At 47.2% G+C, this 14,673-nt stretch overlaps 1 protein-coding gene across 1 annotated transcript; it reads left to right on the forward strand.

The window, feature by feature from the left end:
* The first annotated feature begins 1,985 nt into the window (after positions 1–1,985).
* On the forward strand, positions 1,986–11,127 carry LOC144126145 (uncharacterized). Its single transcript, XM_077660113.1, has one exon. It carries the CDS (start codon positions 2,001–2,003, stop codon positions 11,040–11,042), a length of 9,042 nt encoding a protein of 3,013 aa, XP_077516239.1. The 5' UTR covers positions 1,986–2,000; the 3' UTR covers positions 11,043–11,127.
* Positions 11,128–14,673: the final 3,546 nt, after the last annotated feature.

Below are 14,673 nucleotides of genomic sequence, written 5' to 3' on the forward strand. Positions count from 1 at the left end.
TTTGTGATAAAGGGTGAGGCTAGCAATGCGACGACGAAAAGAGAGGGGTGGCAGTCCGGATGTAGCTTTCAAGGATGAGACACTGACGTCATATGAGTATGAGGAATGAATGAATCGGGCAGCACGATTCTGCACAGCTTCCAATGCGATTAGATATGCTTGTTGTGGGCTCCAGATGGGGGATGCATATTCTAATTTGGGTCTTATAAGTGATTTATACGCGGGCAATTTAACATTTGGTGGGGCAAGACGAAGGTGACGTTTTAGAAAACCGAGTGTTTTGTTTGATGCTGAAATGATGTTACCAATATGAACCTGCCATGATAGATTAGAAGAGAGGGTGACTCCTAGATATTTATATGATTGTACTTGCTCAATCTGTGTGTTAGAAATTGAATAATGAAAGAGATATGGATTGTGACGACGAGTGAAGGACATGAGTTTACATTTAGTAGGATTGAGGGACATTAGCCAGTTATCACACCAATTTAGTACGTAAAGCAGAATTTTGGTATCTACACGCAATGCATACAGCAAGTTTCTAAAATGCAAAAGCGAATATGCCGCTAATCAATCTTATTTGATCTCCAGTCGACTTTTCAAATTAACATGTATTGCAGAAACTCAGCACACCGTGCCTGAATATATTGTAACTGGGTACTTACCGCGCCGCTAAGACAGGTGTCCGCTCGCCTTGCTGCAAAGTCTGCAGTCATTACGAGAGAATACATTCATCATCAAAACACCATGCTTATTAGTTCTCTTAAAAAATTCGCGGTCTTTTATTGTCGGCTTGCTTGATGAGGGTAGTACATAGTAGAAATTTGGTGGTTCGTAAACCCAGAAAAATTGTTTTATGCAGTTGAGGCGCGGTGAGGAATCGAGAGTCTTGTATTCAATTTCTTTCACAGTTTATTGTTCTCTCAATTACCTTCCTGAAAAAAATAACTTGCTACTAAGCTGAATCTTTATTACGTATGTCAGTCGTACAATCTGTCTCGTGAACCTGGTGCTCATCAAAAATGCGCGTTGATCATTTCTCTTTCATGTTCCTGGCTTGGCACACAACAGAATGTCACGGCCGGTAAGTCCTAACTTTTATTTATTTATTTATTTATTTGAACATACTGCTGGCCTCACATTTGAGGCCGTCGCAGGAGTGGGACATCACATACACAAAATAACACAGGTCAAGTAAGTGCCAACACAAAGGCGATCGTAGTCCAACAAGGCAATATGCATTATACAAAAGGTAAAACAAAATAGCAAAACAGGAGCAAGTAGCATATTTGAGGACTTCGGCACGATAAAAAAAAAAAAACAGGAGCAAGTAGCATATTTGAGGACTTCGGCACGATAAAAAAAAAATGCAGACAAGTTTTTAAGGAGCAAGAAATGAAACAATAGCTGCTGAAGAATGATACTGATGTAAACTTTGTAAAACTTCCCTTCCGGCTTGCTATTTTTGGTGACTTTAGGCAAACAGGTTTTACTTTACACTCCAAACAAAGAAAATACAGTATTTAAACTGTGGTGCGACGAACAAAAAGTGCCGTCACTATATAAACGCAACTTGCCGAGTCATCGGTAGCGATCACAACATCAGTCATGTGCTTATATTGTTAATAAAAGTGGAAGTGAAACCAAGCATCTGACAGTATAGATGTTGCTGTAGTTAGAAATGGCCGCATATTACGAAATGTAGCAAACTGGCCTATCAAGAGTACATAAAAAAGCTAAATCCACGTTATAAAAGCTTCCTGGCACATTGGAAACATATCCTCGATCTTGAAATTGATCTTTAAAGCAACCATAATTAGTTTTTAGGGCGACCGTGAGCAGAGAAATATAACTCATCACAAATAAAGTATTTCCGCTCTGTTCTAGGCGAACTTGAACGCCAAGAAATATGCCCTCTAAAAGAGTACACTTTGCCTAGTAAGAAGTTCATGACCAACACTTATCGAATCTTTAATATCTATCTAAGCGTCTTTATACGAATGCCTTGTTCGAAATTCTCTCCTTTCAGTGCACTGACATCTTACCAACAAAGAACCACTGAAGATGAAGCATACGTTGTGGACACCCTCAAGGACATCGGTAGAACACTCAAAGAAAAGTTTCTTGTCATAGGCAACCAGATTCAAAACAAGACTCAAGAGCTGAAAGAGGCCGCGGGTAAACACGCCCAGCAGATAAAGGAGCAGCTCAAAGGACTCGGTGAGCAGCTCACGAAATCTCGTGACGCGCTTGCAAAGAAGCTGTTTGAGCTGTTCAGCCCGGCCAAGTACTCGGAAGACAGCGGAAACATCTTTCAGACACTAGCGTCGCTTGCCACCCTCCGTGAGAAGTTGCAGAAGTTCCTCACCGAGGTGCACTCAGCTACCGGCGAGAAATGGGAGAAACTGAAAGTGCTGATCCATGAACTGCGAAGCGAAATCAGGCAGAAAGTCCATGAGCTCCTTCACGGCTCTAGCGCACCTGTCGCCTACAGCGCTCTCGACGTTTATGAAGAGGATGAGGACGACGATGAGGCATACGTTGTGGAAACACTCAAGAACATTAGCAGGAGCCTCAAGGACCAGTTTCTTGTTATTGGTAACCGTATCCAAAACAAGACTCAGGAGCTCAAACAAGCCGCTGGCGAACACGCCCAGCAGATTAAGGAGCAGCTGAAAGGTCTCGGCGAGCAACTCAAGAAATCTCGTGACGCGCTTGCAAAGAAGCTGTTTGAGCTGTTCAGCCCAGCTAAGTACTCGGAATACAGCGGAAACATCTTTCAGACTCTAGCGTCGCTTGCCACCCTCCGTGAGAAGCTGCAAAAGTTCCTCACCGAGGTGCACTCAGCTACCGGCGAGAAATGGGAGAAACTGAAAGTGCTGATCCATGAATTGCGAAGCGAAATCAGGCAGAAAGTCCATGAGCTCCTTCACGGCTCTAGCGCACCTGTCGCCTACAGCGCTCTCGACGTTTATGAAGAGGATGAGGACGACGATGAGGCATACGTTGTGGAAACACTCAAGAACATTAGCAGGAGCCTCAAGGACCAGTTTCTTGTTATTGGTAACCGTATCCAAAACAAGACTCAGGAGCTCAAACAAGCCGCTGGTGAACACGCCCAGCAGATTAAGGAGCAGCTGAAAGGTCTCGGCGAGCAACTCAAAAAATCTCGTGACGCGCTTGCAAAGAAGCTGTTTGAGCTGTTCAGCCCGGCTAAGTACTCGGAATACAGCGGAAACATCTTTCAGACTCTAGCGTCGCTTGCCACCCTCCGTGAGAAGCTGCAAAAGTTCCTCACCGAGGTGCACTCAGCTACCGGCGAGAAATGGGAGAAACTGAAAGTGCTGATCCATGAACTGCGAAGCGAGATCAGGCAGAAAGTCCAGGAGCTTCTTCACGGCTCTAGCGCACCTGTCGCCTACAGCGCTCTCGACGTTTATGAAGAGGATGAGGACGACGATGAGGCATACGTTGTGGAAACACTCAAGAACATTAGAAAGAGCCTCAAGGACCAGTTTCTTGTTATTGGAAACCATATCCAAAACAAGACCCAGGAGCTCAAGCAAGCAGTTGGCGAACACGCCCAGCAGATTAAGGAGCAGCTGAAAGGTCTCGGCGAGCAACTCAAGAAATCTCGTGACGCGCTTGCAAAGAAGCTGTTTGAGCTGTTCAGCCCGGCTAAGTACTCGGAATACAGCGGAAACATCTTTCAGACTCTAGCGTCGCTTGCCACCCTCCGTGAGAAGCTGCAAAAGTTCCTCACCGAGGTGCACTCAGCTACCGGCGAGAAATGGGAGAAACTGAAAGTGCTGATCCATGAACTGCGAAGCGAAATCAGGCAGAAAGTCCAGGAGCTCCTTCACGGCTCTAGCGCACCTGTCGCCTACAGCGCTCTCGACGTTTATGAAGAGGATGAGGACGACGATGAGGCATATGTTGTGGAAACACTCAAGAACATTAGAAAGAGCCTCAAGGACCAGTTTCTTGTTATTGGAAACCATATCCAAAACAAGACCCAGGAGCTCAAGCAAGCAGTTGGCGAACACGCCCAGCAGATTAAGGAGCAGCTGAAAGGTCTCGGCGAGCAACTCAAGAAATCTCGTGACGCGCTTGCAAAGAAGCTGTTTGAGCTGTTCAGCCCGGCTAAGTACTCGGAATACAGCGGAAACATCTTTCAGACTCTAGCGTCGCTTGCCACCCTCCGTGAGAAGCTGCAAAAGTTCCTCACCGAGGTGCACTCAGCTACCGGCGAGAAATGGGAGAAACTGAAAGTGCTGATCCATGAACTGCGAAGCGAAATCAGGCAGAAAGTCCAGGAGCTCCTTCACGGCTCTAGCGCACCTGTCGCCTACAGCGCTCTCGACGTTTATGAAGAGGATGAGGACGACGATGAGGCATACGTTGTGGAAACACTCAAGAACATTAGAAAGAGCCTCAAGGACCAGTTTCTTGTTATTGGAAACCATATCCAAAACAAGACCCAGGAGCTCAAGCAAGCAGTTGGCGAACACGCCCAGCAGATTAAGGAGCAGCTGAAAGGTCTCGGCGAGCAACTCAAGAAATCTCGTGACGCGCTTGCAAAGAAGCTGTTTGAGCTGTTCAGCCCGGCTAAGTACTCGGAATACAGCGGAAACATCTTTCAGACTCTAGCGTCGCTTGCCACCCTCCGTGAGAAGCTGCAAAAGTTCCTCACCGAGGTGCACTCAGCTACCGGCGAGAAATGGGAGAAACTGAAAGTGCTGATCCATGAATTGCGAAGCGAAATCAGGCAGAAAGTCCATGAGCTCCTTCACGGCTCTAGCGCACCTGTCGCCTACAGCGCTCTCGACGTTTATGAAGAGGATGAGGACGACGATGAGGCATACGTTGTGGAAACACTCAAGAACATTAGCAGGAGCCTCAAGGACCAGTTTCTTGTTATTGGTAACCGTATCCAAAACAAGACTCAGGAGCTCAAACAAGCCGCTGGTGAACACGCCCAGCAGATTAAGGAGCAGCTGAAAGGTCTCGGCGAGCAACTCAAGAAATCTCGTGACGCGCTTGCAAAGAAGCTGTTTGAGCTGTTCAGCCCGGCTAAGTACTCGGAATACAGCGGAAACATCTTTCAGACTCTAGCGTCGCTTGCCACCCTCCGTGAGAAGCTGCAAAAGTTCCTCACCGAGGTGCACTCAGCTACCGGCGAGAAATGGGAGAAACTGAAAGTGCTGATCCATGAACTGCGAAGCGAAATCAGGCAGAAAGTCCAGGAGCTCCTTCACGGCTCTAGCGCACCTGTCGCCTACAGCGCTCTCGACGTTTATGAAGAGGATGAGGACGACGATGAGGCATACGTTGTGGAAACACTCAAGAACATTAGAAAGAGCCTCAAGGACCAGTTTCTTGTTATTGGAAACCATATCCAAAACAAGACCCAGGAGCTCAAGCAAGCAGTTGGCGAACACGCCCAGCAGATTAAGGAGCAGCTGAAAGGTCTCGGCGAGCAACTCAAGAAATCTCGTGACGCGCTTGCAAAGAAGCTGTTTGAGCTGTTCAGCCCGGCTAAGTACTCGGAATACAGCGGAAACATCTTTCAGACTCTAGCGTCGCTTGCCACCCTCCGTGAGAAGCTGCAAAAGTTCCTCACCGAGGTGCACTCAGCTACCGGCGAGAAATGGGAGAAACTGAAAGTGCTGATCCATGAATTGCGAAGCGAAATCAGGCAGAAAGTCCATGAGCTCCTTCACGGCTCTAGCGCACCTGTCGCCTACAGCGCTCTCGACGTTTATGAAGAGGATGAGGACGACGATGAGGCATACGTTGTGGAAACACTCAAGAACATTAGCAGGAGCCTCAAGGACCAGTTTCTTGTTATTGGTAACCGTATCCAAAACAAGACTCAGGAGCTCAAACAAGCCGCTGGTGAACACGCCCAGCAGATTAAGGAGCAGCTGAAAGGTCTCGGCGAGCAACTCAAGAAATCTCGTGACGCGCTTGCAAAGAAGCTGTTTGAGCTGTTCAGCCCGGCTAAGTACTCGGAATACAGCGGAAACATCTTTCAGACTCTAGCGTCGCTTGCCACCCTCCGTGAGAAGCTGCAAAAGTTCCTCACCGAGGTGCACTCAGCTACCGGCGAGAAATGGGAGAAACTGAAAGTGCTGATCCATGAACTGCGAAGCGAAATCAGGCAGAAAGTCCAGGAGCTCCTTCACGGCTCTAGCGCACCTGTCGCCTACAGCGCTCTCGACGTTTATGAAGAGGATGAGGACGACGATGAGGCATACGTTGTGGAAACACTCAAGAACATTAGAAAGAGCCTCAAGGACCAGTTTCTTGTTATTGGAAACCATATCCAAAACAAGACCCAGGAGCTCAAGCAAGCAGTTGGCGAACACGCCCAGCAGATTAAGGAGCAGCTGAAAGGTCTCGGCGAGCAACTCAAGAAATCTCGTGACGCGCTTGCAAAGAAGCTGTTTGAGCTGTTCAGCCCGGCTAAGTACTCGGAATACAGCGGAAACATCTTTCAGACTCTAGCGTCGCTTGCCACCCTCCGTGAGAAGCTGCAAAAGTTCCTCACCGAGGTGCACTCAGCTACCGGCGAGAAATGGGAGAAACTGAAAGTGCTGATCCATGAATTGCGAAGCGAAATCAGGCAGAAAGTCCATGAGCTCCTTCACGGCTCTAGCGCACCTGTCGCCTACAGCGCTCTCGACGTTTATGAAGAGGATGAGGACGACGATGAGGCATACGTTGTGGAAACACTCAAGAACATTAGCAGGAGCCTCAAGGACCAGTTTCTTGTTATTGGTAACCGTATCCAAAACAAGACTCAGGAGCTCAAACAAGCCGCTGGTGAACACGCCCAGCAGATTAAGGAGCAGCTGAAAGGTCTCGGCGAGCAACTCAAGAAATCTCGTGACGCGCTTGCAAAGAAGCTGTTTGAGCTGTTCAGCCCGGCTAAGTACTCGGAATACAGCGGAAACATCTTTCAGACTCTAGCGTCGCTTGCCACCCTCCGTGAGAAGCTGCAAAAGTTCCTCACCGAGGTGCACTCAGCTACCGGCGAGAAATGGGAGAAACTGAAAGTGCTGATCCATGAACTGCGAAGCGAAATCAGGCAGAAAGTCCAGGAGCTCCTTCACGGCTCTAGCGCACCTGTCGCCTACAGCGCTCTCGACGTTTATGAAGAGGATGAGGACGACGATGAGGCATACGTTGTGGAAACACTCAAGAACATTAGAAAGAGCCTCAAGGACCAGTTTCTTGTTATTGGAAACCATATCCAAAACAAGACCCAGGAGCTCAAGCAAGCAGTTGGCGAACACGCCCAGCAGATTAAGGAGCAGCTGAAAGGTCTCGGCGAGCAACTCAAGAAATCTCGTGACGCGCTTGCAAAGAAGCTGTTTGAGCTGTTCAGCCCGGCTAAGTACTCGGAATACAGCGGAAACATCTTTCAGACTCTAGCGTCGCTTGCCACCCTCCGTGAGAAGCTGCAAAAGTTCCTCACCGAGGTGCACTCAGCTACCGGCGAGAAATGGGAGAAACTGAAAGTGCTGATCCATGAATTGCGAAGCGAAATCAGGCAGAAAGTCCATGAGCTCCTTCACGGCTCTAGCGCACCTGTCGCCTACAGCGCTCTCGACGTTTATGAAGAGGATGAGGAGGACGATGAGGCATATGTTGTGGAAACACTCAAGAACATTAGAAAGAGCCTCAAGGACCAGTTTCTTGTTATTGGAAACCATATCCAAAACAAGACCCAGGAGCTCAAGCAAGCAGTTGGCGAACACGCCCAGCAGATTAAGGAGCAGCTGAAAGGTCTCGGCGAGCAACTCAAGAAATCTCGTGACGCGCTTGCAAAGAAGCTGTTTGAGCTGTTCAGCCCGGCTAAGTACTCGGAATACAGCGGAAACATCTTTCAGACTCTAGCGTCGCTTGCCACCCTCCGTGAGAAGCTGCAAAAGTTCCTCACCGAGGTGCACTCAGCTACCGGCGAGAAATGGGAGAAACTGAAAGTGCTGATCCATGAACTGCGAAGCGAAATAAGGCAGAAAGTCCAGGAGCTCCTTCACGGCTCTAGCGCACCTGTCGCCTACAGCGCTCTCGACGTTTATGAAGAGGATGAGGACGACGATGAGGCATATGTTGTGGAAACACTCAAGAACATTAGAAAGAGCCTCAAGGACCAGTTTCTTGTTATTGGAAACCATATCCAAAACAAGACCCAGGAGCTCAAGCAAGCAGTTGGCGAACACGCCCAGCAGATTAAGGAGCAGCTGAAAGGTCTCGGCGAGCAACTCAAGAAATCTCGTGACGCGCTTGCAAAGAAGCTGTTTGAGCTGTTCAGCCCGGCTAAGTACTCGGAATACAGCGGAAGCATCTTTCAGACTCTAGCGTCGCTTGCCACCCTCCGTGAGAAGCTGCAAAAGTTCCTCACCGAGGTGCACTCAGCTACCGGCGAGAAATGGGAGAAACTGAAAGTGCTGATCCATGAATTGCGAAGCGAAATCAGGCAGAAAGTCCATGAGCTCCTTCACGGCTCTAGCGCACCTGTCGCCTACAGCGCTCTCGACGTTTATGAAGAGGATGAGGACGACGATGAGGCATACGTTGTGGAAACACTCAAGAACATTAGCAGGAGCCTCAAGGACCAGTTTCTTGTTATTGGTAACCGTATCCAAAACAAGACTCAGGAGCTCAAACAAGCCGCTGGTGAACACGCCCAGCAGATTAAGGAGCAGCTGAAAGGTCTCGGCGAGCAACTCAAGAAATCTCGTGACGCGCTTGCAAAGAAGCTGTTTGAGCTGTTCAGCCCGGCTAAGTACTCGGAATACAGCGGAAACATCTTTCAGACTCTAGCGTCGCTTGCCACCCTCCGTGAGAAGCTGCAAAAGTTCCTCACCGAGGTGCACTCCGCTACTGGTGAGAAATGGGAGAAACTGAAAGTGCTGATCCATGAATTGCGAAGTGAAATCAGGCAGAAAGTCCATGAGCTCCTTCACGGCTCTAGCGCACCTGTCGCCTACAGCGCTCTCGACGTTTATGAAGAGGATGAGGACGACGATGAGGCATACGTTGTGGAAACACTCAAGAACATTAGCAGGAGCCTCAAGGACCAGTTTCTTGTTATTGGTAACCGTATCCAAAACAAGACTCAGGAGCTCAAACAAGCCGCTGGTGAACACGCCCAGCAGATTAAGGAGCAGCTGAAAGGTCTCGGCGAGCAACTCAAGAAATCTCGTGACGCGCTTGCAAAGAAGCTGTTTGAGCTGTTCAGCCCGGCTAAGTACTCGGAATACAGCGGAAACATCTTTCAGACTCTAGCGTCGCTTGCCACCCTCCGTGAGAAGCTGCAAAAGTTCCTCACCGAGGTGCACTCAGCTACCGGCGAGAAATGGGAGAAACTGAAAGTGCTGATCCATGAACTGCGAAGCGAAATCAGGCAGAAAGTCCATGAGCTCCTTCACGGCTCTAGCGCACCTGTCGCCTACAGCGCTCTCGACGTTTATGAAGAGGATGAGGACGACGATGAGGCATACGTTGTGGAAACACTCAAGAACATTAGCAGGAGCCTCAAGGACCAGTTTCTTGTTATTGGTAACCATATCCAAAACAAGACTCAAGAGCTCAAACAAGCCGCTGGTGAACACGCCCAGCAGATTAAGGAGCAGCTGAAAGGTCTCGGCGAGCAACTCAAGAAATCTCGTGACGCGCTTGCAAAGAAGCTGTTCGAGCTGTTCAGCCCGGCTAAGTACTCGGAATACAGCGGAAACATCTTTCAGACTCTAGCGTCGCTTGCCACCCTCCGTGAGAAGCTGCAAAAGTTCCTCACCGAGGTGCACTCCGCTACTGGTGAGAAATGGGAGAAACTGAAAGCGCTGATCCATGAATTGCGAAGTGAAATCAGGCAGAAGGTGCAAGAACTTTTTGTTCAAAAATCGGGTACGGCTTTATATGCCCATAGTGATGAAGATACGGCAGAGCCAACTTCGCCAGTGGCTCAAAGGGCTCTGTCTCTTGCAACGAGAATGTTCTCATTGAGATGGCGTTTGGCAGTCCTGCAAAAGGAGTTGGAGGAAGGCGGTGAGGAAAAATGGAACGACGTGAAAGAAAAAATTGATCGCCTCAGGAAGGAAATTCGGTACCAGACAGAGCTTTATTTTAATCGAACAAAGCCACTCCCTGCATTTTACTATGCGAGCGACGAAAATGAAGAAGATATGTATGTTCTAGACACGCTGAAGGGCGTCGCACACACATTAAAGGAGAAATTTCTAGTCCTCGGAGAAAAGATTAAGGCTAAGGTTGCTGAGCTGAGAGTAACCGTCGGTGAGCGCGCTGTTGTGGTTCAAGAGCAGCTAAATGAACTTTACTTGCAACTTCAGCAAGCCAGAGCACAGCTGAAGAAGCAGCTTTTTGATCTTTTCAGACCTTCCCAGTATGCCTCCTTCAAAGAGAATGCGGTGACAATTTACGAACAATTGGGCGTGCTTCGCGAAAAGCTGCGAAAATTTCTTGAAGACATTAAGAACCTTTATGGGGAAAAGTGGGAACGCGCGAAGGTGACCATTGCTGAGCTCCGACAAGAGATCAGAGAGAAGGTGCAAGAGCTGCTTGGTGGAGGAAAGAAAGGTCCTGCCTCGTACTCAGCTGAAGACAGCGCCTCCAAGAAAAGTCTGGCGGACTCACTGAAAGACGCAGCGACCACGCTGAAGGAAAAGTTTCAGGTTCTCGGCAAGAAAATTCAAGCTAAAGTGGCCGAGCTCAGAGGAGCGGTTGGCGAACATGCAGTGACGATCAAGCAGCAGCTGGAATCCCTCAAGGCTAAATTTAACAAAGCTCACAGTGATCTCATGACGAAGCTTTTTGATATTTTTAAGGTCGCACAGTATGACGCTCTGGATGGTGCTCAGAATGAACAGCAGCAACTTTCGCAGCTGGAGCTGAAGCTGGAGCAACTCTTGTGCATGACTGGAGCAAGCCCTGCTGAAGCGTGGCCGTCCTTGGAAGGCGTAGTTAGTGAGCTGCTCCAAGAGATAGAGGCGTACCTCAAGAAGCATGAATAAGTACTGCAGCAGCTCTAGCTATCTTGCAGCAAATGCGTCGTTTTTATTTCTCATAAGCTGAATAAATTGTTTACGATGAACATCAGTTATTTTCTTGTCTCTTCTTGGTCTGGTGCGGGCAAGGTCTTTTTTTATGGACCTCAACCAGTCAGTTCTTGGGCATATATTGCGGATGATGTAACTTCTCTGCCAAAGACAGCTCACCAACTAGGCTGACGTCAGCTGGCAGTCTAGCTCGGCACCGAGCAAACCGAGTTTTCCTCACCAAGAAAGAAAATAATCAGGTCATTCAGTTTCTGGACTGGTACGACAGACGTACAAGGCGGAATTTAGTAATTCTCCAGCCTTACATTACCGCTTCTGAAAAACTGACCCGTATCTTAAGACACAGCAATCTAGACCGTATGAATACAGTAGCTTCAGCGCGCTGCTTATAATACGAAAGAATCGTAGTCGCTTTCGCGCCGAGTGGTTGTCACTTCTAGGGCATGCAGGTTTAACTTTCCGCTGCAATTCCTTGAGTTCTGTTTCCCCAGCGTGGTCTGCTCTCACTTTGGCTTTTAGCGGATACAAGTAAATGATGATGATTATTGAGGATTTTTATGGCGCAAGGGCGTCTATGACCAAAGAGTGCCACGGCACAGGGTGTTTGCGAGTTCTAAAGGTGGGGTCAAACACCAATTTCCCAAGCATTTCACCCTAAATAAGCCAAGCACAAGACAGGGGAAAGCATGTACCAATTGTATACCAGTGTGTACCCGGCGGCCCTGGGGATCGAACCCCGCATCTCCAGCATGCGAGGCGAATGCTCAACCGCTTGGCCACCGCTGCGGTGCGTACAAGTAAATGCTTGGTTGCTGCGGACTTGTGCGTCTGTCCTGAACTGCAACTAAAGCAGAATTGGACATCCGGCAACAACGGGTCCTACGTTGTCCTGGGCAGAATTTTAGGTTTCGTGGATATAAGGACGCCATCATAACACTTTGTTGGAGCTTGTTCAGCAAACTTTTTCCAGTATATGTAATTCTTTTCTGATGTGCCCTGATGATAAATTCAGCCTGCAAGAAATGTTTCAAAATGCAAGTCACGAGACAGATCATACCACATGGAAAATCACTACGTGGAAAGCTATTCAGTGTACTGATCTCGAGGGTGTGCGCGCTACCCCCCGCGATGGCCGCCTCGCTCTGTCCAGTACGAAGCGTCAACGTGGCCTGCAGGTTCAGGGCCGCCATAGTCGAAGAGCACGCCGTGTCTGTGCTCGGACCTGCCGAGGTGGAGTCGATGGAAGATCCAAATCCATAAAAAGACTCCAATCTGCACTACTTTTCAGAGAGAAATAGTTATTTAATTCGAGCAATGCATCTATTTTCTGTACCACAGATCAGAAGGAAGATTACAAATCTGCATTACTTTTGTTCCGGGTCTTTCCTTTTCTGTAAAAATAAAGCTATAACAATGAATACAAAGTGTCTTGTTCCACTTTTAACTAGTCGATTCCCGATATTGGCTAGTTGCATTACGTTCCTTTCACGTTTGTCTATACCGACATCATTGCACAAGGTTATTTGCCGATTATTATAGATTTAAATGCAGTCATTGCAAAATCAAGATGATTACAAGCGCAATAAATTTCCTTAGCTATTTACCAATGCCTCTGTGCGAAGTTAATCACCAAATATATAGTCGTACTAATTCTTCTAATATCCATGCCGCATGAGCAGGCCTTGTTGGATATGCCTTCCATAGTCCGCACGAACGCCGCAGAGTCGTTTAAATTTGGCGCAAAAAGAAAAAAAGAAACGATTTGTTCTCCGAGGAAAACGCAAGCACGAGAATGTTGGATCATGAGGTACTGCCCCGTAAGAAGCCGCGCCAGGATGAAACGAATCTTGAGGGACTGGTTCTGCCAGCAACCGTTGAAGACGAGCGAGTATGAAATGCGTATGAAACCAACAAGATCATAGCCGTCTACCTTCTCCGTGTCCATGGCCAGCCCCTGGAATCGCGTTATCGACGGCCCGAATCCGGAGCAAAAAAATATAGAAAACACGGAGAAAACTTCAATATAGTCACAAAAAGTACGCCGACAACGCTGTGGCAAGCCTTCCTCCTCCACATATTATACTGAAGGTGATATTTTAGGTTTAAAAGCGACCCTCGGTGCAAACTTGAGAAATATTCTGATTAACAGTGATGTCCTGAGCTCATAAAAACAGAAGTTCGTTCCTGACTATTGCGTTTATGTCGCTTACGTATGTACTTATACCTTTTCATAAGGGTGGCTCCAGAAACATTGAGTAATTAGTGTCCTATCTGGATTCTTCCATGCATTGGTCAAGTTTTCGAAAAGCGTCTGCTACTTACCATGAAGAATTTATTGAATACTCACAGTGTTCTGTCACCTTGTCAGTATGGCTTCACACCAGGAAAAGGAACAACAGTCTTTCTTGAAGAATTCTCTGACGTGCTAAATTCAGCTTTCTATAAGAATCAAGTCGTGTGCTCTCTTTTTCTTGACGTAAGCAAGGCTTTTGATAACATCTGCCACGTTCTTTTGCTTGATAAACTTTCTGCACTGGGATTTCGAGGTTCATTTTTGCAATTGCTTACTAATTTTTTACAAGATATGTGTCAATATGTGTAGATTTAAAATTCCATAGCGATTTCACGGCAGTTACGTCCGGAGTCCCGCAAGGTTCCATATTGAGTCCTTTGCTATTCAGTCTATACGTTAATGATATTGCTAACAATGTGCCTGTTTTGTTTCTCCAATATGCTGACGACACTGTTATTGTTTCACGCGCAAAGAAATACACTGATGCAGTTACAGCATTACAGATAACAGCTGTTAAAGCCATGAACAGGTTAAGCCTAACCTTATCAATGTTAATACTTCTAAAACGCAACTTATATGTTTTCACAACCCATTAAAACAATTTGAGTTGAGTCATCCTGTTTATTCGCATACTCATCCGGTTTTGATTGTAACTGTGTACCAGTAAAATATGCGCAGTCGGTCAAATATCTTGGCCTGATCTTCGACAGTGATCTCTCTTGGAACCACGATGTAAGAATTCTTTTCTATTCTATTCTTACACCGTGCTTGGAACTCACACCTCTCTTTTGTTTGCAAAAGAGTTCGTGCTGTATCGTGTGTGCTGTATAATATCAGATACTTTATGCCTTTTTCTGTCCGTAAATGTGTTACACATGCTCTAGCTAGCCTATAGTGTTCTTAGATATGGCATCACTGTTTATGGTCACGGCACGGTTCGCTGGCAGCACAGGGTGAATTTACTTCTGCGTTCCCTTCTAAAGAATATTGCCTACGACTTGTCTATTGGTAATGACATTGATATTTTTAGAAGGCTAAAGCTTCCAAGTTTTAACGCTTTGTTAACAGAAACTATTGTGCTAAAACATTTCTGGTACAGTTCACCATTAAATATGTTCTTGGACGTGATTTAAGACCAAAATATCATTACTGCATTCCTCGCTCCTAAACCCGGTACGGAGAAGCGCATACGTCAATACCATGTACCTGCCTGTTTCAATAGTTCGCCACCCTAAATATAGCCTGAAAAAAATGTTGCTTCCTGCCCCATAATTATTTCATCTAATGTTACTG

Source organism: Amblyomma americanum, chromosome 3 (genome assembly GCF_052857255.1).
Source record: "Amblyomma americanum isolate KBUSLIRL-KWMA chromosome 3, ASM5285725v1, whole genome shotgun sequence".
Lineage (NCBI taxonomy): Eukaryota > Metazoa > Arthropoda > Arachnida > Ixodida > Ixodidae > Amblyomma > Amblyomma americanum.

What these genes read in the sequence shown, in the direction of transcription:
- LOC144126145 (XM_077660113.1), top strand. Translation starts at nt 2,001, where the DNA reads ATGCCTTGTTCGAAATTCTCTCCTTTCAGTGCACTGACATCTTACCAA.